General features: G+C 44.6%; 2 protein-coding genes across 19 annotated transcripts in view; one reads left to right on the forward strand and one right to left on the reverse strand.

Moving 5' to 3' along the window:
- The window catches only part of FAXDC2 (fatty acid hydroxylase domain containing 2), a 39,533-nt gene extending 37,509 nt beyond the window's left edge, over window positions 1-2,024 (reverse strand). For all 4 annotated transcript variants that reach the window (XM_055387270.2, XM_004042876.4, XM_055387272.2 and 1 more), the window contains exon 1: window positions 1,943-2,024. The gene's annotated coding sequence lies outside the window, so the exon portion shown is untranslated. The remainder of the gene's footprint in view (window positions 1-1,942) is intronic.
- Window positions 1,946-20,057, forward strand: CNOT8 (CCR4-NOT transcription complex subunit 8). Of its 15 annotated transcripts, none has more exons than XM_055387275.1 (8): window positions 1,949-2,130; window positions 3,029-3,171; window positions 6,540-6,728; window positions 8,526-8,719; window positions 13,939-14,100; window positions 15,001-15,145; window positions 15,811-15,921; window positions 18,564-20,057. In XM_055387275.1, the coding sequence occupies exons 3-8, from the start codon at window positions 6,612-6,614 to the stop codon at window positions 18,711-18,713; spliced, it is 879 nt and encodes a 292-aa protein (XP_055243250.1). In that variant the 5' UTR covers window positions 1,949-2,130; window positions 3,029-3,171; window positions 6,540-6,611; the 3' UTR covers window positions 18,714-20,057. The 15 variants fall into 15 exon arrangements, with proteins under 15 accessions (XP_004042928.1, XP_055243252.1, XP_055243250.1 ...); XM_055387273.1 differs by having other exon boundaries at window positions 1,951-2,145; XM_004042880.5 differs by lacking the exon at window positions 3,029-3,171 and having other exon boundaries at window positions 1,946-2,145.
- Window positions 20,058-25,405: the final 5,348 nt, after the last annotated feature.

A 25,405-nucleotide genomic window follows, 5' to 3' on the forward strand; every position in this document is an offset into this window, starting at 1 on the left:
AGAGAGTCTTGCTGTGTCGCCCAGGCTGGAGTGCAGTGGCACGATCTAGGCTCACTGTAACCTCTGCCTCCTGGATTCAAGCAATTCTCCCTGCCTCAGCCTCCGGAGTAGCTGGGATTACAGGTGCCTTCCACCACGCCCAGCTAATTTTTGTATTATTTAGTAGAGACGGGGTTTTGCCATGTTGGCCAGGCTGGTGTTGAACTCCTGACCTCAGGTGATCCGCCTGCCTTGGCCTCCCCAAGTGCTGGGATTACAGGCTCAGTGAGCCACCAATCCCGGCCCCAAATCGACTGTTTTAGGGAGAGCAAACTGAGACATGCCATTTATTGAACGCTCTTTTATATCTTCCTCGGTGCGGGGTGTTTTTCCAATTATTAACTATTTAATCTTCACAAGCTCACGACAGCCATTCGTAACCTAATTTTGCAGATAAGGAGCTAGACACTCATTTGGGGGGGAGAAGAGGAGGACTGGAGTTCGGAAAGTTCATTTGATGCTCTTATCCTGGAGGCTGGAGCTAGTTCACCTCCCTGGAGAATAGCTTTTGGGAATCCCGTTTGAAATTGCCGCTCAAGGCCAGCTCGGCATCCAGCCTAGGAATTGGAGGATTTTGGAGAATCCCCTTAGGGGGAAATGTTTAAAAGTGCAAAGTGAATAGTAGAAGCCCCTCTCTTCGTCACTAGGGGTACATTTGCCGTTTTCTTATCAACAGCCTCTCAAGTACAAGCATCTGAGACAAGAACTAGAACCGTGCTTGGGGCAGCCCCCACGTCCTCTCGGGAACAGGGGTGGAGCGCTGGCGAGAGTGGCTGAGGGCGGCCCGCCGCCGACACTGTGTGCAGGAAGCCGGCGCTTTGTCTGCTCTCCCACCGCGGAGAACACGAGGCGGAGGCGCGCCCCAGCTGGCCACACGCTGCCCAGGGCCGGCGTCGGTCAAGGGCCCTCTCTTCAAGCAGGATTAAGAGGGAACCAAGGGGCTGGCAGAGGGGCCTCAGAAGCTCCTGGGCGAGGCCTGAGCCTGTGGGTCTCAACACTAAAATCTGGAGAGCTCCCTGCGCGTCCGCAAAGATTTTGGAGCTCTGAAGAGCCCGGCGACGCCTGCGCTGGCCAGGCGCCGTGCCCACGGGAGGCGCCGTCCTCTTTGTAACTCGAGCAGACCCTGGCGGGCCAGTTGCTATGGCAATGTTCCTCGCTCTGCTCGGTGAGGCCGGGAGGTAGGCGGGCCTTGGCGGACGTCACCCACATTCGGCTTTGGGGAGCCGCCCCACCCCCAACTAATTGTTTGCCAGAAAGGAACCGTAAGATAGATGCTTTGTAAGTGAGACATCTACGGGGCCATGTTAGAACAGAAAGTCGCGACAGCCTCTTTCTCCGTCAGCCTCTTCACAAATCCCTTCGTGCCAACGATTTTAACGGTCCTTCAAAGCCAAGAGGAGGGGGCGTGGTAATTCGAGGGGTTTGTTCGAAGGGCCACGCCCTTTCCTCGGCCTTTGGATTTTTCCAGGCCGCGCCCACGGCGGGGGGGTGGGGGTGGGGCGCTAGTTCTAGACCACGCCCCTTCCTTGTTCGCTCGGAAAGAGGACTAAAATGGAGGAGTAAGAATCATGATTAAATTGAGCGAGCGCAACTAATCACGAGAAGAGGGCCGCAGGCGGGCCGTCTTCCGCAAGCGTGCTTCCAGGCCGCCACTCCCCACCTATTCGGCGGCGCCCTGTTACTTCTGCGCCTGCGCGCTGCTTCCCGCGACCTCACAGGCAGAGCGAACACGCACGGAGTCGCAGGGGCGCGCAAAAGGGGAGGAGCGGGCGTGACCAGGCGCGCGCGCGTCTGGAGTGACTCTAGAGAGCAGGCGAGTCGGGCGGATCGGGTGGGTAGAGTGGTGCCGTCCGGTTGTTTGGTGGGAGGCACGTAAGACCGCTCTGGGCACGGGGGCGCTCACCTCACTGGCTCGTTCGGTTCTAGGAGCAGATCCGGGGTAGAGGGAAGAGAGCTCCGGGCCAGGGGCTGCCGTCGCCGCCGTCGCCGCCGTCGCCGCCGTCGGGGAGTCAGCCCGCCAGCCCGCCAGCCAGCGCTTCGCGGGCCCTGTCGGTCCCGGTAAGCGGGCCTGCGCTTACCGGAAAGAGGAGCGTAAGATGAAAGAGTGTGAGAGACCATTGGGGGTCTGTAGGGGGAAGGGGCGTGGGGGCGTGTGTAAGGGGCAGGGTGTGTGAGGAGGAGAGGAACCCCAGCAAAGAGTAGTAATAATAATGGCCACCGTCACACGATAATATTCGAGTAGTATGTGCGGGGACTTTACAAAGCATCTCATATGCTTCATTTTAACTTCTACTCCAATCCTCCGAGGTGCGTACTGTTATCAAAACCCATTTTACAAGATAGGAAAACCGAGGCACGAAATAGATTAAGTGACTTATGCAAGGACACACGACTACTACGTGGCCTGGCCTGGCTTCGAACTTAGTTATCTTAGTCCTAAGGCCCGTAATTTTAACTTTGCTTTACCAAACAAACAAAAACAGAAGAAGAATGGCGTGTCAGAAGGAGGAGGACTGAGTGTGATTTGAAGTGGAAGGATGATGATAAACGAGAAGAGAATGATGATGGGAGACAGAGTAGTAGGGAGGAGGACCTGAATTTGGAATCTTGCGGGCCTCCCCCTTCTAAATCGCCGCCTCTTCCTTAGTTCTTGCGGCCCCATAACTTTTTCTTGGTGTTCTATGGCTTTATGAATGGAGGAGCCAACTCACAGACCTGGGCCATTCGGGTGGTTTTAAGAAGTTTGAACTGCGGTTCAATCCAGGGCAGTGCCTTGAGACGCTGTTTGGAGGTAAGGGAGGGTCAGAGGATCCTCTTAAACGCTGCTGCTATTTATTTCTTCAAACGTGCCACTTCCTTTTCTATCATATCTATGCACGGCAGAGCCTTTGTTCAGTCCTCTAGAATAAGGAAGTGATGTTTATTGTTTCCTTGTACACTTGGGCTTAAACGAACAAAATCAGACTCAACGTTTCTTTTCCCGAGCAAGGCCTTGATTGCTTGCAGAGAAAACTTTCCTGTGGCTTTATCATTAGTTGCCCTTCAGAGCTTTCCTGTGTAAATAAGGAGCTATGTTTTGGAGAAGTTTACACCGTAGATGAACGGGAGCGATCTGAACATACTGCACTGCAGGTCAACACAGAGCAGGAACTTCAGTAATTCATAGGTGTGAGTGTGTTTGTGAAAACCTTTCCTTCTTGCACAGTTTTCTGTGTAGCTCATGTGGGAGTCAAGTTTTTAAGTCAGCCCGTGAGGCAAACATTGTATGTAATAAAAATTAATCCTTAAAAATTCCTAGGAAGGTGCAACGCTTGAGATTAGCATCCTGTTTCTGACTACATCCTGGACGGGTTTTCCTTCAGTTTTGAAACTTGTTACTGTTACTTTGGTTGTAACCCAGATAAGTAATTAGATTACCTTTAGGGGCTGTGTTGTGCAAATAAGCATATTTGAAAGCCATAGAGTTGTGATGCGCTGTGAGATGCTTGCCCTGAGGAGGCTTAAAAGGAGGAAGACAAACCCCTATCTTAGGCTCATTTTGGAGCATGTGCTTACAAAGTGGAAAGTGGCAGGCAGAATTGCTGGTATGATGATGATGATGATGATTTTTTTGAGACGTGCTCTTGCTCAGTCGCTGAGGCTGGAATGCAGTGGCGTAATCACAGCTCACTGCTGCAGCCTTGACTTCCTGGGGCTCAAGTGATCCTCCCAGCTCAGTCTCCTGAGTAGCTGGGACTGCAGGCACACACTACCATGCCTGGCTAAGTTTTTGTACTTTTTGTAGAGACGGGGTCTCACTTTGTTGCCCAGGCTGGTCTCGAACTCCTGGCTCAAGTGATTCTGCAGCCTCAGCCTCTCAAAAGTGCTGGGATTACAGGTGTGAGCCACTGCCCTTATCCTGCTGGTATTTAAGTTGCTGTTTTATTTTATTTTTTGGCCAGCATATGCAGTAATTTGACTTGCTAAATTAAATGTGCATAGTGCGATTCCTCTTTAATTTTTGAGTGGCACTACATTCAGGGGCTTGCAAGCTATTGTTTACTTCCCCACAGATCCTAGCTAACTTTGGAGCAAAAATGGCTTACATATTTTTGCCAACTGTCTGGCTTTGGCAGTCCCCATATATATGCCAGATATGTATAACAGTGGTTAGCTTTTTAAAAACCAATTCTCTTTTAAATGGAAGTTAAAGGCGTCTTTTGGTTGTGTGGGGTTTTTTGTTGTTGTTGTTGTTGCTTTTGCTTTTATGGAAACATCTCTCAAAAACTCAGGAGTGATACACCCACTTGCTCCAAAGTAGTTATGGTTATGTTTGAAATGACACCAAAAATGAAGGGTATTATTTCAGTTAGGGAAATAAGGAAGTACCACCGATTTAACATTATATGGGTATAGAAAATGGTTTTAAGGCCTTTTGCAGGGGAGAAATCTTAAGCAAGTTTAGGAATCTAAAATTCTGAGTCGAAACATTTTCTGAATTATGGTCAGATAGTGTAATTTACTCCACATTCATTCTGAACTTCTCTCTTTTCCCGATCTTTATTGTTCTTCTGCAAGCCTGTAATAGAACAAAAACAAGAGAAGAAATTTATTCTGGCTTTAAGAAGTTTCTACTATGTTTTTTGGGGGAGATACCACATAGTCTACTTAAGTTTAATTACTGTAATTACAGAGAAAAATCTGTGGAAGTATAGGATACCTTGAATAAATGGAATCTTCAAGGTTTGCTGGCAAACCAACAGTTTGATTTCTCAGAAGTTTCTTAGAGAAATGATGCCAGTTTTGTTTTGCTCCAGATTCTCGTTGTTGCATCTGCCAATCTTGAAAATAGGAAGCAAAGATTTTCCTTGCTCTGTCCCTTGGGAACCACTTACGTTCGTTTTACTGTTTCTAGGAAATTTTCTTTAAATATATACATTAGAGCCCACTATTGTGTTGTGGATCCATGCAGTGGGCTTGCCTTAGAAGTAAGTGCCTTTATGATAAGCTCTTTTTTGTTTGTTTGTTTGTTTGTTTTTGAGACGGAGTCTCGCTCTGTCGCCCAGGCTGGAGTGCGGTGGCGCGATCTTGGCTCACTGCAACCTCCGCCTCCTGGGTTCAAGCGATTCTGCTGCCTCAGCCTCCCGAGTAGCTGGGACTGCAGGCGCGTGCCACCACAGCCAGCCAACGTTTTGTATTTTTAGTAGAGACGGAGTTTCACCGTGTTAGCCAGTATGGTCTCTATCTCCTGACCTTGTGATCCGCCCGCCTCGGCCTTCCAAAGTGCTGAGATTACAGGCGTGAGCCACCATCCCCGGCTTTTTTGTATTTTTATAACCAGGCCTTGTACGTTGTTTGCCATAATAATAACAGCATTAGTCAGAGACCCAATCATGTTGAATTTTTTTCTCACAGAATACTTTCCCCTCCCTGATTTTTCTCCTGGAAAATACACCATGAATCATTCTGTTTCTGGTTGAATGATTTACACCAGCCATCTTTAGTCCTACTGTTGAATTGCTGCATAGTTTCTTTTTAATTTATGTGTTTAAAAGTAAATACTGGCCGGTGGATCACAAGGTCAGGGGTTCAAGACCAGCCTGACCAATATGGTGAAACCCCATCTCTACTAAAATACAAAAAATAGCTGGGCGTGGTGGCATGCACCTGTAGTCCCAGCTACTTGGGTGGCTGAGGTAGGAGAATCGCTTGCACCCAGGAAGCAAAGGTTGCAGTGAGCCAAGAGTGCACCACTGCACTCTAGCCTGGGCGACAGAGCAAGACTCCATCTCAAAAAAAAAAAAGTAAATACTAACTAAAATTCTGATTTGCATTGTGGTTTTTAGGGTTCAGATTAGCAAGTGGGATTGTTTTTTAGCACTTAAATCCCTCACTTCATGCTCTGTTTGCACAAATCTAAAGAGGCACTGGTATATCTAAAGGGGCACTGGTATTGTTTATTACCTCTAGTTGTATTTGACTTTGGGATTGTAGAGAAAAATAATTTCCTTTTGTGGGATGGGGGAAGAATCCCATGCCAGTATTCATCATATGGGTACAAAGGCTTGAGTGTGAGAGTTTAGGTCCACATTCTTTCAGGTTTTCAGAGATCTCAGGTACATTGAAAATGGCTAAGATGATTCCTGTAGGACTGTTTCCATGATTTGGTCTCTGTGCAAAGTGATGTGAAAGTCATGGATAAGGGCGTATTTGTGGTAACGGGATTATTTTGGTCTAGTCTACAGAGAGCTGAAAAACTAGGGTAGTGGTTTCACTTCTGTGGCAGAGGACTGCTGGGCAGAAGTTTCAATAACTTCAGTTTCTTCAAGAACTGTGTGTGTGTGCGTGTGTGCGTGTGTGTGTGTTGACAAAGTTTCTCCATCATATAAAATGGAGAATAAATATAATCTTAATGTTTTAAACTAATGAAGTGATTATAAAATATTATTTTGATGTCTTTGTTTTGTTGACATCTTATGTGTGTGTAAACTTACATGATTTTAAAATGTTTTACAATCTAGATCAGACCAAACATTGTCTGGCTTGCACTGTAAAACTAGTTAGCTGAAGACGACTTCTCAGGTTTCTTCAGGATGCCTGCAGCACTTGTGGAGAATAGCCAGGTTATCTGTGAAGTGTGGGCCAGTAATCTAGAAGAAGAGATGAGGAAGATCCGAGAAATCGTGCTCAGTTACAGTTATATTGCCATGGTAAGGAGCTCTACTCTGACTCACCTTCTTTTTCACTTTTAAAGATGGGGTCTTGCTCTGTTGCCCAGGCTGGAGTGCGGTGGCTATTCACAGATGCAATCATAGCTCACTGCAGCCTTGAACTCCTGGGCTCAAGCAGTCCTCCCACCTCACCTTTCCAGGTTGCTGGGACTGCAGGCTCATACCACTATGCCCAGCTTGACTCACCTTCTTATATGGATGGGTTTAGGGAATGTTTAATTTGAGATTTTAAAAAGAATGGGTATGTTCCGCTAAAGCCATTGTTAATTAAACTGGATGGAAGATTGTGTTGCTTTATGAAATATCAAGGTAGCCAGTGTCTCTGAGAAGGATGTAACCTCTAGTATCTTAGATTTTTTATAACATTATTCTGTTTGAAAGTCTTTAAAGCAGAAGTTACGTCATCCCCTAGGGCCCGGCTGTTCCACAGATATGGTGAATTTGACTATACGATGTTTATTAAAAATTTTAAAAATTTATTGCCAGCATTTAAAAGTCAATAGAACTCACTTGAATTCCAGATTTCTGGCATCTCTGAAAAAAAAATAGGAAGATCTGGCAATATCTGTTATCCACTCCTGCCTGACACTGGCTGGAGAGAGAGAGATGAGTATTGGGGTAATATTAAAGGCCTCCTGTAGACGGGCATGTGCTCTCTGTTTTACTCCAGTCCCTATTACTTGTACTATTTTCATACCTAGCTAACTTTACTCCTTTACATTAGCTGCTTGGAGTTTGTGACTTCTGCTTTAGAAATTATAGAGTTGGCCGGGCGCGGTGGCTCACGCCTGTAATCCCAGCACTTTGGGAGGCTGAGACGGGCGGATCACAAGGTCAGGAGACTGAGACCATACTGGCTAACACGGTGAAACCCTGCCTCTACTAAAAATACAAAAAATTAGCCGGGCATGGTGGTGGGCGCCTGTAGTCCCAGCTACTCGGGAGGCTGAGGCAGAGAATGGCGTGAACCCGGCAGGCAGAGCTTGCAGTGAGCCGAGATCGTGCCACTGCACTCCAGCTTGGGGGACAGAGCGAGACTCCGTCCCAAAAAAAAAAGAAATTATAGAGTTAAGTCTTTAGCTTGGTATTCAGAGCTCCTTCCAGTCTTTTCACTCAAGCTAAGCCTGTCTCTTTATATTTTTTTCTGAATGGCTGTTTCACTTCCCTGTATTTGTATTTTTATTCATATATTGTTCTCTACCTAGAATGTTCTTAATTGACTGCATATCTACCTGTAGTTACTCAACTCTTTCTATTGACATTCTGCTTGTTTAGGATCAAGTTGTTGTGCAAAGCTTCATGATTTTAGTGCTTCTTCAGTAGATATCAACAAGATCAGTATTTTAAGATAGGATTTTGGCCGGGCGTGTTGGCTGATGCCTGTAATCTGTGCACTTTGGGAGGCCGAGGCAGGTGGATCACTTGAGACCAGCCTGGGCAACATGGTGAAACCCCATCTCTACAAAAAAATACAATAATTAACTGGGTGTGGTGGTGTGCACCTGTAGTTCCAGCTACTTAGGGAGGCTGAGGTGGGAGGATTGATTGCACCTGTGAGGTTGAGGCTGTAGTGAGCTGTGATTGTGCCACTGCCCTCCAGCCTGGGTGACAGAGACAGACCAACCCTATCTCAAAACACAAAAAGAATTTTGTGCCCAAGTTTGGGGCTTGTCACATAACTTTTATAAATGGAGGTAAAATTTTATTTATGAATTACCAATTCAGCATCCACTTGTTTTGTGAAACCTTGTGATGAGAGACTTTTTCCTTTTCCAGGACACAGAATTTCCAGGTGTTGTGGTGCGACCAATTGGTGAATTTCGTAGTTCCATAGATTACCAGTATCAGCTTCTGCGGTGCAATGTTGACCTTTTAAAAATTATCCAGCTGGGCCTTACATTCACAAATGAGAAGGGAGAGTATCCTTCTGGAATCAATACTTGGCAGTTCAATTTCAAATTTAACCTTACGTAAGTGATTTCTAAATAAATGCGTTAATTTTAAGTTTTGTTTTCACTGAATCCAGGTAGGTGTTGGATAGAGCGGTGAAGCAGAGGACGGAACAGGGAATCTCAGCAAGTGAAGTCCTGCTTAAAGAACCGCAGCAACTCAACAATGAAAAGATAAACAACCCAACTAAAAATGTGCAAAAGATAGACTTTTCTTGAAAGATAATGTACAGATGGCCAGTAAGCACATGAAAAGATGCTCAACATCATTAGTCATGAGGGAAATGCAAATTAAACCCACATTGGGATACCACTTCACACCCACTAGAATGGCTATAGTCAAAAAGACATAATAAGTGTTGTTGAGGGTGTGGAGAAAATTGGAACCCTCATACATTGCTGCTGGGAATATAGAATTTTGGGGGAAATTCTGGAAAATAGTTTTGCAGTTCCTGAAAAGGTTAAACATAGAGTTGCCATATGACCTAGCAATTCCACTCCTAGGCAGTGGAAAATTCCATGGTATGTATATACCACATTTTGTTTATTCATCTGTTGATAGACACGTGGGTTTTTTCTACCTCTTGACTGTTGTGAATATTGCTGCTATGAACATGGGTGTGCAAATATTTCTTCAAGGTCTTGCCTTCAGCTCTTTTGGATATATGCCCAGGAATTTTCAAAGAAAATTTCGAGGAGACTGTCATTTTGCTGATTGCATAAAATGATGTTAGTGTACTTCCTATTGTATCCTGCTTTGTTTAACTGGGCATCGGGAGTGTTTCATGATTTAGGAGTAATCTTTTTTTCCTGTCAATACAGGGTCTCGCTTTGTCACCCAGGCTAGAGTGCAGTGGTGCGAACATGGCTTACTGCAGCCTCAGTCTCCCAGGCTTAGCTGATCCTCCCACGTCAGCCCCCTAAGTAGCTGGGACTACAGGTGCACGCCACCATGCCCAGCTAATTTTTTGTAGAAAGTGATCAGCCCGCTTTGGCCTCCCAGAGTGTTGGGATTACAGGTGGAGCCATTGTTCCTGGGAGGAGTAATTTTTTTATTGTTGTTCATATGTTTTGGAAGTTTCCTTGAGGTTCAAGTAATTTTGGGAGATCATCTGGATCTTTCCTTTAACTGCATTTTTTAGTTTATTGTCAAAGCCTGTAGTTTGTACCATAAAAATAATATAATACAAGGAAGAAAAATGAGTTATTTCACTGAGTGGTTTGAGTATGTTTGGGTTTAAAATAATGTTTACTTGCGGCCGGGCGTGGTGGCTCACGCCTGTAATTCCAGCACTCTGGGAGGCCGAGGTGGGTAGATCACTGGATCACTTGAGGCCAGGAGTTCAAGACCAGCCTGGCTAATGTGGTGAAACCCCATCTCTACTAAAAATAAAAAAATTAGCTGGGTGTGCTGGCAGGTGCCTGTAATCCCAGCTACTCAGGAGGCTGAGGTGGGAGGATCACTTGAACCTGTGAGGTGGAGGCTGCAGTAAGTCGAGATTGTGCCACTGCACTCCAGCCTAGGTGACAGAGTGAGACTCTGCCTCAAGAAAAAGAAAAAAAATAATGTTTACTTGGGATTGAAGCCTAGTTATAATAAGCAAAACAAAAAAAAAATGTTTATTTAAGTGGAAAAGAAACTTGTGATTCATCATTGGTTTTAATTTAGTGGAAAAAAGCAAGATTGCAGTGGTTTTCTTATTGTCTAACCCAAGTTTATATGAAAAGCAAGTGAAAGTCTAGTGGAACAGGAGTCGTTTAGCTGATTTCCTTACTTTTGTATTACATGGTATTATAAATAATTCCTGTGGTTGAATTTAGAGTGGAATATTATGACAGTGTTACAATGGATGAGTATTGATTTGTAAAGATGGTCTGTGATGTAGAGATGTAAGGGATGTAGGTGTGTATGTGTAGATAGAGAAAATAGTCTGCGAAGATCTGTAAACAAAGGTGTTGGATCTGTGGGGTAGCATTATATGACCATTAATTTTTTCAGCTTTTTTCATGACAGTCTTTTAGATAATCATCTGTATACCAAGTAATAACATGTTACAATTTATTTAATTCTGTCATCTAGTAATTTTGATTAAGAGAAACTACAAGTAGCTCAATTACACTAGTATTCATTGTTTGAACCATTAGCAGGAATAGACTACTTTAAGGCTGGCTGTTGCTTCACATGGGTTACAAATAACTATTTGCTACTTTTTCATAGATAAAGCCCCTGACCTTCATGGAAGCATTAGGGAAAAAGAAAACTTAATTTCTTTCTTTCTTCGAAGAACTTTTTTCCTTTCACTAGATATAAGAAGGAAAAAGTCAACAATAATACATGTGTTGCTTGAGCTAAAAGACATAGGAGAACAGACAACACATACCCATTACATTTCTAGGAAATACGAGGTAAAGAGAAAAAAAATTTTTAATGTCTTTTTTAAAATATAAAAGCTTTAGTTAAGTTGTAAGTCTGTACAAAGAAGCTAGATTTGCTACTCTCCAAGAAGTGAAGGGACCTGCTATGTAATATACAGAAATCATTTATTTCCTTTCCTTTTCTTTTTTTTTTGAAACGGAGTCTTGCTCTGTCACCCAGGCTGGAGTGCAGTGGCGCAATCTCAGTTCACTGCAACCTCTGCCTCCCGGGTTTAAGCAGTTCTCCTGCCTCAGCCTCCCAAGTAGCTGGGATTACAGGCGCCCACCACCATGCCTGGATAATTTTTGTATTTTTCTAGTAGAGACAGGGTTTCACCATGTTGGCCAGGCTGGTCTTGAACTCCTGACCTTGTGATCCGCCCGCCTTGGCCTCCCAAAGTGCTGGGATTACAGGCATGAGCCACCACGCCCCACCTATTTACTGCCTTTTCTTTTTTTTTTTTTTTTTTTGAGGTAATGTCTCGCTTTGTCACCCACGCTGGAGTGCAGTGGTGCGATCTCGGCTCACTGGAACCTCCACCTCCCAGGTTCAAGAAATTCTCTGCCTCAGCCTCCTAAGTAGCTGGATTACAGGTGCCCACCATGCCTGGCTAACTTTTGTATTTTTAGTAAAGACGGAGTTTCACCATCTTGGCCAGGCTTGTCTTTAACTCCTGACCCTCGTGATCCACCCACTCCGGCCTCCCAAAGTGCTGGGATTACATACAGTTGTGAGCCACCGCACCCGACCTATTTACTTCATAAGAATATAACTTGAGCTTTGCCAAAGCTTTATGTTCCCTGAGGGCATCTAAAATGCCAGTTCATGGAACAGGCACTCCTTTCTCCCACTCCTTTCCATTTATGCTGTAGTTTTCATGGATTTCTGGCCAGTGTCACAGACAGTGGCCAAGAGGCTATCCAAGCCTTGTTCTGCCAGAAGTAGGTCTGGAGGCTGGTCCTCTTCTGGGCTTCCTATGCCACTTGAGTGCTGCAGCTACTGGGATTCCAGGGCTGTGGCTTCCTTGGCCTGGACCGCTTCCTCCCTCTGCAGGTGGTACTGTTAAGTTTCATCCTCAGCTGCTCCTTTGATCTACTTCAGCCTCTGGGTCTTTTGCTCATGGGCCTTGGATACCTTCTCAGTGGCACATTTCTCAGCCTGCAGCAGCTGCTGGATCCCCTGAGACTGACTGGCCATGGTGGCAGTGTCTCTGAGTCTGAGGCAAGCAGCCTGAATCAGCTGGAAGGCGCGTCAGGTCATCTTAGCTGGCTGCCCACCATCTGTGCCTCAATATTTTTTTGTTGGTTTTTTTTTTTTTTTTGAGATAGAGTTTCGCTCCTGTTGCCCAGGCTGGAGTGTAATGGTGCTTTCTCAGCTCACTGCAACCTCTGCCTCCCAGGTTCAAGCGATTCTCCAACCTCAGCATCCTGAGTAGCTGGGATTACAGGCATGTGCCACCACGCCCTGCTAATTTTGTATTTTTAGTAGAGTTGGGGTTTCTCCATGTTGGTCAGGCTGGTCTCGAACTCCCGACCTCAGGTGATCCACCCACCTCAGCCTCCCAAAGTGCTAGGATTACAGGCATGAGCCACCGCACCCGGCCTTGTTGGTTTTTTTTTTTTTTTAAGTTTATTTATTTATTTTTTTGAGACAGAGTCTTGTTCTGTCTCCTAGGCTGGAGTACAGTGGTGCCATCTTGGCTCACTGCAGCCTTTGCCTCCTGGGTTCAAGTGATTCTCATGCCTCAACTTCCTGAGTAGCTGGGATTCAGGGCATGCCACCACGTCCGGCTAATTTTTGTTTTTTTGTGTTTTTTTTTTTTTTTTGAGAGGGAGTCTCGCTCTGTCATCAGGCTGGAGCGCAGTGGCGCGAGCTTGGCTCACTACAACCTCTGCCTCCCAGATTCAAGTGAGTCTGCTGCCTCAGGCTCCCAAGTAGCTGGGATTACAGGCGTGCGCCACCACGCCCAGCTAATTTTTGTGTTTTTAGTAGAGAGAGGGTTTCACCATGTTGGCCAGGATGGTCTTGATCTCTTGACCTCGTGATCTGCCCACCTTGGCCTCCCAAAGTTCTGGGATTACAGGCATGAGCCACCGCGCCTGGCCTAATTTTTGTATTTTTGGTAGAGACGGGGTTTCACCATGTTGGCCAGGCTGGTTTGAACTGTTGGCCTCAAGTGATCTGCCTGTCTCAGCCTCCCAAAGTGCTGGTATTACAGGTGTGAGCCACCATGCCCGGCCTACTTATTTTATTTTTGAGACAGGATCTTGCTCTGTCACCCAGACTAGAGTGCAGTGGTGTGAGCCCCCTCCAGTTCTTGGCCTCAAGCAATCCTTTCACCTCAGCCTCCGGAGTAGTTGGGACTACAGGTGCATACCACCATGCCTGGCGAATCTTTGTTTGTGTGTGTGTGTGTTTTTTTTTTTTTTTTTTAGACAGAGTCTTGCTCTGTCACCCAGGCTGGTCTGGAACTCCTGGCCTGAAGTGATCTTCCTGCCTTGGCCTTCCAGAGTGCTGGGATTACAGGCGTGCACCACTTTGCCTGGTGTTTTTTTTTGTTTGTTTTTTTTTTAATAATGAGCAAATGTGTACCTATTATAATTAGGAAATTTATGGAGGAAAATCTCATTTTTCTATCTGTCACAGAAATATGATGATCTACTTTGCATGCTTGTTTGAATGTTGGAAAGAGTGAATTGATCTATTAAGTTAGGAAAAGCGTTTCAAAAATACTTGTACTATAATTATAAGGTGGTGGTAATAGTGTGGCCACTACTTCTGTTTCATTATTCACCAGTTAATAAATAAACACCTTGTTTTTTAGAGAGGACATGTACTCCCAGGATTCCATAGATCTCCTTGCTAACTCAGGACTACAGTTTCAGAAGCATGAAGAGGAAGGGATTGACACACTGCACTTTGCAGAGCTGCTTATGACATCAGGAGTGGTTCTCTGTGACAATGTCAAATGGCTTTCATTTCATAGGTCAGTCCTAGGGAATGTGTATTTCTCTCTCACTTTGGGCTACACTGGAGCAGGGAATTGAATTCTTAGTCATTTTTGCAGTCCTAGTGACTGTTCTGTTCATCAGCAGCAGTCAGAAGTTGGACTGGTGCTTGTTGCCCATGTTTCAGTTTTTCAGAAAACACTGGCGCTCATATACTGGTTTGTTTCACACAGTATTTGGCTCTATCATGTGGCTATCAGTGGGTTTAATCAAATGGGAATATGGTGGGTGGAGAGGGTCACAGTACTTGGTTATCTTTTAAATGGCTGTCTTGGAGTTTCTTAGGTACTTGAAAGCCAAATTCTCCTTATTTTAACTTCTCAGTACTTTTGGATTTTTGGTGAATCGAATCTACAGTTAAACCCCTTGGGTACTTTTTTATATCTCCCATATTAGTCTGTTAGGTTGTTATTAGAAAGTTCAGATTATAGGCCGGGCGCAGTGGCTCACATCTATAATCCCAGCACTTTGGGAGGCTGAGAAAGGCGGATCACCTGAGGTCAGGAGTTCGAGACCAGCCTGGCCACCATGGCAAAACCCTGTCTTTACTAAAAATACAAAAATTAGCCAGGCATGGTGGCGGGTGCCTGTAATCCCAGCTACTTGGGAGGCTGAGGCAGGGATAATTGCTTGAACCTGGGAGGTGAAGGTTGCAGTGAGCCGAGATCGTGCCATTGCACTCCAGCCTGGGCAACAGAGTAAGACTCTGTCTCAAAAAAAAAAAAAAGATTCAGATTATAGTACGATAAACTACTCAGAAAAAGTGAAAGTTCCTAACATGAAGTAGCATTTACAAGCTTTGAGAAATAAAATAGTTGAACACTGGGGCCTGATAACCACTGCTTTTTTAACCTCTGTGGTTTATTCTCTTCTTGTAGTGGCTATGATTTTGGCTATATGGTAAAGTTGCTTACAGATTCTCGTTTGCCAGAAGAGGAACATGAATTCTTTCATATTCTGAACCTTTTCTTCCCATCCATTTATGATGTGAAATACCTCATGAAGAGCTGCAAAAATCTTAAGGTATATGATGTTTTTCTTAATACCAGTAACAAAAAGAAGGACAGAAAAAAAGCTGACTTTGCTTTATTGTTACGTGTTCAGCATGCATTTTTGAGTACTAGATGCTAGTGTGGTGGTAGGGTATAATATAAAGCTGATTTGCTCAGATATTTGTGTGGTAACGATCTTTTAACCTGGCCATGAAGGGAACCCTCTGCTTCTGTCATCTTAAAGCAGGCATTCTTCACTCAAGGGCCATGAACCTAATGAAAAGGTATAAATGCTGTTTGTTAGGGATGGGGTCTGTGGTATAACAGATTCTTAGAGGAGTTCTTAACTCTAGAAAGTTTTAGAACTTGGTACCCTAATAAATTTGTTGACATAGAGCTTTGCTGTCTAGAATTAGAGTGGGATTTACTGTTTCCTCAGCCTTGCAATTCTGATTTTAAAGGCAGAGTTCTGGAAAAATTAACAACATGGAAAGGAGCAAAATGTAGGATGTAGCACAATATAGCATCTGGAAAAAGGGAATTAAAAGAGCTAAAAAGAGGTTACTAAGGCCTGTTAAATAAATGGCCTGTCCCCACTTCTTGCTAGAATTCAGTGAACTCATAACTGCACTTAGTTGACTCCAGTAGGGGCATGTTGGGTTTGTAATATTATCTTTGTTCTCCATACATCTCCAGGGAGGTCTTCAGGAAGTTGCTGATCAGTTGGATTTGCAGAGGATTGGAAGGCAGCACCAGGCAGGCTCAGACTCACTGCTGACAGGAATGGCTTTCTTTAGGATGAAAGAGGTAAGCTTCCTTGAATGTGATCACAGGCCTCTCGGCAGTAACTTGCTGAAGGCTAAGGAGGTAGTGGATGGTCTGTTGTGTGGGTTGAGGTTTGTTGAACATTTATTATTTATTTATTTATTATTTATTTTTTTCGAGATGAAGCCTTGCTCTGTCACCCAGGCTGGAGTGCAGTGGTGCGATCTCAGCTCACTGCAACCTCCGCCTCCCGGGTTCAAGCTTTTCTTCTGCCTCAGCCTCCCGAGTAGCTGGGATTATAGGTGCCCGCCACCATGCCCTACTAATTTTTGTATTTTTAGTTTAGACAGGGTTTCGCCATGTTGGCCAGGCTGGTTTCAAACTCTTGACCTCAGGTGATCTGCCTGCCTTGGTCTCCCAAAGTGCTGGGATTACAGGCATGAGCCACTCTGCCTGGCCGAATTTTTTGTATTTTTAGTAGACACAGGGTTTCACTATGCTGGCCAGGCTGGTCTCGAACTCCTGACCTCAGGTGATCCGCCTGGCTTGGTCTCCCAAAGTGCTGGGATTACAGGCGTGAGCCACCACGCCCAGCCACATTGATTGTTTTTTTAGCAAGTTGATGGCCACTTTGAAAGTGGTTGTTTTTTGTTATGGTATTCTGCATGTCACATGTTTGAGAGGCAAAAGCAGCATTCTGACGTGAAAGCTACTTTCCAGTAACCAAGTATTCTTGAGCACACCCAAGTCCAGAACTTGGTGTTCTTGGCAGCTCTAATCCTTTCAGTTATTTGCTTTTTTTCTGATTCCTGTAATAGAAATATATTTGTTAGGCCACCTACTGACATTATGGTAAGTTCTGTTAATTATTATTAAATAAATACTGTATTGAGTTTACTATAACCCCTTAGTAAAAATTAGACTCTTAATTTCTTCTTTTAGTTTCTTTACTCACTGACTCAGGTTTTAAAATATATTCGAAGATGTAGAAGGAGTAAGACGCTGCTTTGAAAAATTAAAATATTGATTTTGTTGACACTTTTGAGGACCGGATCAGATTAACTGATCTGTAGACATGGATCTCCTTTTTAGAGCTAAGATTGTAGAGAGGGAGAGTACATTTCCTCTTTGTTACTCTTAATTATAAACAACTGTTACCATGTGTTGGTAAATGTTCTAGGTCAGTGATTCTCAACTGGGGATGATTTTGCCCTGGAGGGTACATTTGTTAATATCTGTAGATGATTTTGGTTGTCACAATCTGGTGGGGGAGGGTGGTGTGCTACCTGTCAGGATGCTGCTAAACATCCTGTGATACACTGGACAAGTTCCCCCAAATAATTATCCTACCCCAGTAGTGCCACAGTGGAGAGACCTTGCGTTAAGTGCTTACTGTTCGTTATCTCATTCCTCATAATAACCCTATTATCCTGTTTTATAGATAGGGAACTATGGCTTAAAAGGAGTTTAAATGACTTTGCCAAGGTCAAGTGAGTCCAGCTGAATCCACAGTCCAAGCCCAGCCCATTGCTCTGGCCTGTTAAAGAGAAGGGAGCAGTTGCGTTAAACAGCAGCAGCACAGAGATACTGGCAGTAAAAGAATACATGGAAAGTATGTTCAGATAGGAGAGCCTTTCTCCTATAGAGAAAGGAGCATGAAAAGACTGCATTAAAAGGAAAGGTTTAGGCCGGGTGCGGTGGCTCACACCTGTAATCCCAGCACTTTGGGAGGCCGAGGCAAGTGGATCACTTGAGGTCAGGAGTTTGAGACTAGCCTGGCCAACATGGTGAAACCTGCCTCTATTAAAAGTACAAAAATTAGCCAGGTGTGATGACATGCACCTGTAATCCCAGCTACTCGGGAGGCTCAGGCAAGGGAATCACTTGAGCCTGGGAGGCGGAGGTTGCAGTGAGTGAAACCCTGTCTCTTTTTCTTTTTTTCTTTCGAGACGGAGTCTTGCATTGTCACCCAGGCTGGGGTGCAGTGGTGTGATCTCAGTTCACTGCAACCTCTGCCTCTCGGGTTCAAGCAATTCTCTGCCTCAGCCTCCCAAGTAGCTGGGATTACAGGTGCCTGCCACCATGCCTGGCTAATTTTTTGTATTTTTAGTAGAGACGGGGTTTCACCATCTTGGCCAGGCTGGTCTTGGAACTCCTGACCTCGTAATCCACCTGCCTTGGCGCCCCAAAGTGCTGGGATTACAGGCATGAGCCACTGTGCCTGGCCGAGCCTTTCTATACTATTAGTTTTTTTTTCTAGTTTGGTATATTTTCAGGGCTTTAGGAAGGCTGGGAGGTGGTGATGTGGTAGTGGTCTTTTTCTTTTTTGAGATGGAGTCTTCGCTGTGTTGCCCAGGCTGGAGTGCAGTGGTACGGCCTTGGCCCACTGCACCCTCTGCCTCCTGGGCGCAAGTGATTCTTCCGCCTCAGCCTCCCAAGTAGCTGGGATTACAGGTGTGTGCCACCATGCCCGGCTCATTTTTGTACTTTTAGTAGAGATGGGGTTTTGCCATGTTGGCCAGGCTGGTGTCGACCTCCTGACCCCAAGTGATCTGCCCGCCTCAGCCTCACAAAGTGCTCGGATTCCCGACATGAGCCATTGCGCCCGGCCAGATGTGATAATATTTATACTTGTCATGACTTCTAGCATAATTCTCACCATGGTTCTCTGTCCCATTCTGCAGTTGTTTTTTGAGGACAGCATTGATGATGCCAAGTACTGTGGGCGGCTCTATGGCTTAGGCACAGGAGTGGCCCAGAAGCAGAATGAGGATGTGGACTCTGCCCAGGAGAAGATGAGCATCCTGGCGATTATCAACAACATGCAGCAGTGATGGCACCAGGCTCTGCAGGGTGGGCCTGATCCCAGAGTGGTGCTTACTGTGCTGACTGTGTACTTATCTTCCCCAAGAGAAAATGCTTCTTTTGAGCACACTGTACCTACCATCTGCATTGAGCAGAAAGACTTTCGTTTTACTGAAGACAAAAGATGTCTTTATTTTAGACCCAGAAGAGAGGAGTTTGCTCTGAATTTGTAAATAACTCTTCCCCATTCCTCATACTCGAGCCTCTCCTCTCTGGTTGCCTCCTGCCACCAGCATCCATGGCTCATTTGACACCTTTTTAAATATCCAGGACAAGTCTGAAACAAACTAGTAAAATGTATATAACTCTTACCTGTTGTCATTCTTTTTCTTTTAAATTTGTTGCTAATCTCTGATAATGAAGATTCTTACTCTGATTCTCAGCTGAGCTGTGAGGGCTTCCAGGGAAAATGGAACAAAATGGTGTTCTTATGTAATGGGTTGTAGATACTGAGTCTTCCTTTCCTTTTCTGACCCTTCTCGAGGACATTTGCTTTCCTCACACTTTTGTAGTCTTTCTTTACATATTACTATATGGAAATGAATTGCTCTGTGCTGAAATTTGAAGACCAGATAATGAAACTGAAAAGCAAACAATTTTACTGAATCTGTCTACCCTTCATTCATGAGAACTCCAGAATGAGTGTTGACCACTGAAGCATCTTTTAAGTCTGTGTTCCATTGTGCCATTCAGGTTTGCTGTCACATATGCATCATCTGAAATCATTTGAAATTTTTGTACAATAAAATATCCTGGATTTAATCCTGAAGGAAACTAGTAAGATCAGATTTTTGGGTCATGTCTGTTGTATTTTCAGTAATGTGATTTCAGATGGTCATCTGGATTCTCCCACTTCTCTACTCCATTTCTCTACTTTTCCTTCCAGCAAACCTGAAACGTTAGGGAGATGGATTAATGTACCAGGAATGTGTCTTTAAAAAGCTAGAGTGGTTACATTTAATCAGGCAGTAAGATAATTTGGGTTGAGTTGTTTTGGAGTAATATCCCACAACTGGGGTAGGAAGCTCAGGACTTTTTTCTTTAAAGCTAGTCATTTCAAAAGCATATTGTATTTTTTTGAATGACTACAGTATGGACAATTTCAAAAACCAAAACCCACTTTGGATTGGTGGAAATAAAAACTGGTAACTCACTCAAGTGAATGAATGGTCTTGCATTTTAAAAGCTTATGGAAAACTCAATTTGAAATGATTAGAAAATGTCAAGTATTATAAGCTGGTATTTAAGATGCTTGTAAATACTATTTATGTTTTTAATTTTGTAAAATAAAGATTTCTTTTTAACCACTGGCATTAAGGTTTGGTCTTTCATAGCTATGGATTGCTGGCTCTGGAAGATGGTCATTTGCCATCAGTGAAATAAGAGCATCTTGCCTCCATTGTCCCCAAGTTGGCTTATATACAAAATATCACTTGGGGGGCGGGTGGGTTCGGGAATAAAAAAAATACATATCACTTGGTAGGAAGCTTTTCACGAGCACCTGTGTAAATGGAATTGTCTCTTCATACTCAAGATTGTTGGGTCTTAATATTATAGAATTAAACCAGTCTAATATTTCCTGGGGTCACTCCACTATATACGGTGGATTAGCTTGTTAATTAGTGGGATTCTTTTAAACAACCTGAACTTGAGATGATATCCTAGAGTTGGCTCAAGACTTTGTTTCCAGCCATTTCTATTGACACAAAATGTGGGGTTTTAAGAAGTCTGGTACAGGGGCAGATACAGAATTGTGACTGGGAAGTTGACAAAACAAGAGATTTATCACTGTAATTTCTGGTGAAACAGCAGTCAGTGGTTCTCAACCAGGGTGCCCTGGCATGCTGGTGACTGTGAGCACTATGCAGATACCCTTCCAAATTTGAATTAAAGCAGGACATTTAATATTTTCTACAATTAAGGACTTACATGTCAGGAGAAATGCTCGAAGGGTTGAGGAACTCAGTGTTGAGTGTGGGGTTTGGTCATTGCATGTGAGAGTTAAGAGCTTAGAGTAGTGCTTTAGCAAGAAAGAGCACAAGTCTTGGAACTGGCAAGAACTTTGTGTGTATGAGTGCATATAGGTCTATGTGAATGCTCATCCTCAAAAAGTGATGGCACTGTAGGGTAACCAAGAGAATCACTTAAGGTGTAATTCTTTCGAGGTTTAGACAGGGTCTCAGTCAGTCATCCAGGCTGGAGTGCAGTGGCATGATCTTAGCTCACTGCACCCTCACCTTCCTGAGTAGCTGGGACTACAGGTGCATGCTACCATGCCCAGCTAATGTTTATATTTTTTTAGTAGAGATGGGGTTTCACCATGTTGGGCAAGCTGGTCTCAAACTCCTGACCTCAAGTGATTTGCCTGCCTTGGCCTCCCAAAGTGCTTACAGTCATGAGCCACCATGCCTAGCTTGTAATTCATTTTTTTTTTTTTTTTTTGAGACAGAGTCTTGTTCTGTCGCCCAGGCTGGAGTGCAGTGGCATGATCTTGGCTCACTGCAACCTCCGCCTCCCAGGTTCAAGCAATTCTCCTGCCTTAGCCTCCCAAATAGCTGGTGCCAGAAACAGTCAGTTGCTCTTCAAACTTCTTCGTTTCTTTTAGCGACTAAGGTCATTTCACATCGCTAGAAAAGATACATTCTTGTTCTCTAAACAAGCCTTTCCATCTTTGCCATGCCTAAACATGCCCAAACATGCCTTAACGGACAATCCCTCCCTCCCCTCCTTTCTTTTCTTTACAAGTTACGCATTTAGGCTGGGCACAGTGGCTCACGCTTGTAATCCCAGCACTTTGGGAGGCCGAGGCGGGTGGATCACGAGGTCAGGAGATTGAGACCATCCTGGCTAACACAGTGAAACCCTGTCTCTACCAAAAACACAAAAAATTAGCCGGGCATGGTGGCGGGTGCCTGTAGTCCCAGCTACTCGGGAGGCTGAGGCAGGAGAATGGCGTGAACCCGGGAGGTGGAGGTTGCAGTGACCCAAGATCGCGCCACTGCACTCCAGCCTGGGCAAGAGAGAGAGACTCAGTCTCAAAAAAACAAAACAAAACAAAACAAAAACAAGTTACGCATTTAAATGTTTCAGTTTACCCTGTTTGGAAAAGTTTTACCACTCCTACCCCTTCTTCCCCATCTACCCTATTTGGAAAAATTTCAAGTTTTAGCCAATCGGGTTAGCTTACATTGTGTGGTCCGACTACAGACAATGGGGAAAGGACACAGAAACAGAAGCTGCATTAGGGATAAAAACTTTTCTCCTTTGTTCAGTGTGCTCTTGCGATCATGACTGGCGCAGGCAGCACCCTTCTCAGAAGTAAATTTGCCTTGCTGAGAAGTCTTTTGAGAGTTCATTTTCTTTGCAACTCCGAGCTCTTATTTCCAACTATTTGGGGGCTCGTCTGGCATCCCATTCTCCTCTAGGGAAGGGTCTCTGATCACCTCTCATGAGGAGATGCATCCTGCTGCCTCATTGCAATGGCCTCAGGAGTAAGGAATCAAGACCCACCTGGTGTGACGAATAAACCTAGACTCTCAGCAATGAAGGAAGAAAAGGCCTACAAATACCGTGGCGACCAGGTAAGTCTGCACACACCAAGGTAAGAAAAGCTGCGGGGGCGGTGAAGTACTCCTTTGGTGGTCAGGACATCCTGGAGGTTGAAAGTGTGTGAATAAGATGCACAGTTGAGTGCGAAGCAAGTGTGCAGTCCGGATCTGTGGTTCCACGGTCACCTCATATGGCTTAGGGCAGCTTTCCTGTCATGAGGCTTATACCGACCTGCCAATGCTAAGAGGGACCCAAATTCCCATAAGGGAAGTGGGCGGAGAAGGACGAAACAAAAGTAGGGGAGTGCAAGAAACCTCCAGTGGCAGGGGAGGGGTTGAACCTTCAGGGAAAAGGGGGCAAGAAATCTCTCATAAAAGAGGTTGAGCCACACAGACTCAGGAAACTCAGGGAAACACCTAAAACTTCCAGAATGGGAAATACCTCAAGCAGGACAGGAAATAAGAAGGACAAGACAGACAATAAAATTCCCTCTGATAGCCCTCTAGGTCTCATGTTAACATACTGGAAGGATAATGAAAGGACCAAACACAAGAAAAAGCAACAAACGATAAAATATTGCTGTTTTATTTGGACCAAAAAACCTATCCTCAAACCTTCAGTCTTTTGGCCAAAAGTTTCGATCTAGTGAGGATTGGATTTGTCAGCTTTTAATAGGGTATGTCAATAACAAAAGTCCTGTCTCCCAGGAGGAAATAGACTATGCCCTGTGTTGGTGGTGGGGGCCTGTCCTCTGTTCCCTAAAGGATACGGGGGACAAGCCAGAAGCTACTTCTTCCCAAGAAATTAATATCCCTCATCCCAAAAAGTCAACCAACACGTGGGACCCCTTACACCACCTTCCCCCACCAAACACCACTAACTTCCCTCCCCCTCCAGTAGCTGCAACTGCCCCAGACCCTTCCCCAGCTCACTTTGTTTCTTCCCCTTATAATCCTGACTTGGGGTCTCCCTAGCCTGAATGCCCTTCCCCAGGAAGACTTCAATGTGAGATAGAACAGTGTAAAAAAGATATCCAAAACTTTCCTTTCCCCACTACCTCCAGAGAATCTGCTCCAACGATCTTTCCCTTAAGGGAAGTGCTTCTAGGAGGAGGGGGCATTTGTTTTGTGAACGCCCTGTTAACCAGTTCAGAAGTCCGAAGCCTAAAAAGGGCTCAAACCACTCTTAGACAATCCCTATGGAGTAGCAGATCAAATTGATCAATTTCTAGGACCCCAGTTGTATACTTGGACTGAGTTAATGTCCATCCTAGGCATCCTCTTTTCGGGAGAGGAAAGAAGCATGATCCGCAAGGCCACTATGACGGTTTGGGAACGTGAACACCCCCTCAGTCATAACGTCCTTGCAGCTAAACAAAAGTTCCCAGCCCAAGATCCTCAATGGAATAACAATGTAGCCCATTGAGGGAATATGAGAGATCTTAGAGATAGGATAATTAAAGGGATTCGGGAATCAGTTCCTCGAACTCAAAATATACCAAAGCTTTTAATATACAACAGGGAAAGGATAAAGGACCTACGGAACTCTTAGAGAGGCTTAAAGAGCAAAGGAGGAAATATGCTGGCCTAGAATTAGAAGAACCCCTTGGATGACGAATGTTAAAGCTCCATTTTGTCACCAGATATTACAAAGAAATTACAAAAGATAGAAAATTGGAAAGACCATCCCATAGAAGAGCTTTTAAAGAGAATGAAAATGTATATGTACGGAGGGATGAGGAAAGGCAAAAGCAAAAGGCAGAGAATTGGCTTTGAATGGATTGAAGGTATCATATCCCTACCTGTGTCAGAAACAAAACAAGAGCTCAGAAAATTTTTGGGATTGGTTGGATACTGTTGCCAATGAATTGACTCTTATGCCTTAGAAACAAAACCTTTGTACGAAAGACTCACCCAAGAAGAGCCAGACCCCCTTCTCTGGACTCTAGCAGAAATCAAACAAGCAGAAAAGTTAAAACATTTACTAGTGACTGACCCTGTTCTAGCTTTACCCTCCCTAGAACAGCCATTCCATCTTTTTGTCAGTATTAAGCAAAGGAGTGGCTTTAGGGGTACTCACCCAAGAGCACGGGGGCCACTGGCAGCAACAGCCTTGCTCAGGGAGGAAAGCAGAAAATTAACCTTTGGGGGAAAACTCATTGTTAGCACACCACACGAAGTCAGAACTATCCTCAACCAAAAGGCAGAAAGGTGGCTCACTGACTCAAGAATTTTAAAATATGAAGCTATCCTGCTAGAGAGAGATGACCTGACACTAACCACTGACAATTCTCTAAATCCAGCTGCTTTTCTAACCAGGAATCCAAACCAAAAGGTAACAGGGAACCCACAACCAATGGAACCTGAGCATAAATATTTAGACCTAATTAGTTACCAAACCAAAGTTAAGACTAGACTTATGTGAAACTCCTTTTCAAACAGGGAAACATCTTTTTGTAGATGGTTCCTCCCAGGTAATAGAAGGAAAAAGGGATTACAGATACTCTGTAGTTGACAGAGATACCCTCACAGAAATAGAATCAGGAAGATTACTCAATGACTGGTCCGCACGGACGTACGAGCTAATTGCTCTAAATCAAGCCTTAAAATTTTTACAAAATCGGGAGGGAACAATTTATACTGACTCCAAATATGCCTTTGGAGTAGTATATACCTTTGGAAAAATCTGGACTGAATGAGGCCTTACTAACAGTAAAGGTCAAAACCTAGTCCATAAGGCCGGGTGTGGTGGCTTGTGCCTGTAATCCCAGCACTTTGGGAGGCCGAGGCAGATGGATCACGAGGTCAGGAGATCGAGACCATCCTGGCTAACACGGTGAAACCCCGTCTCCACTAAAAATACAAAAATTAGCCAGGCGTGGTGGCGGGTGCCTGTAGTCCCAGCTACTCGGGAGGCTGAGGCAGGAGAATGGCGTGAACCCAGGAGGTGAAGCTTGCAGTTAGCCGAGATCACACCACTGTACTCCAGCCTGGGCAACAGAGTGAGACTCCGTCTCTAAAAAAAAAAAAAAAAAAAAAAAACCTAGTTCACAAAGAGTTAATAATACAAGTATTAGATAATCTCCAGCTTCCTGAGGAAATAGCTATTGTTC

Source organism: Gorilla gorilla, chromosome 4, assembly GCF_029281585.2.
Source record: "Gorilla gorilla gorilla isolate KB3781 chromosome 4, NHGRI_mGorGor1-v2.1_pri, whole genome shotgun sequence".
In the NCBI taxonomy this organism is placed as follows: Eukaryota; Metazoa; Chordata; class Mammalia; order Primates; family Hominidae; genus Gorilla; species Gorilla gorilla.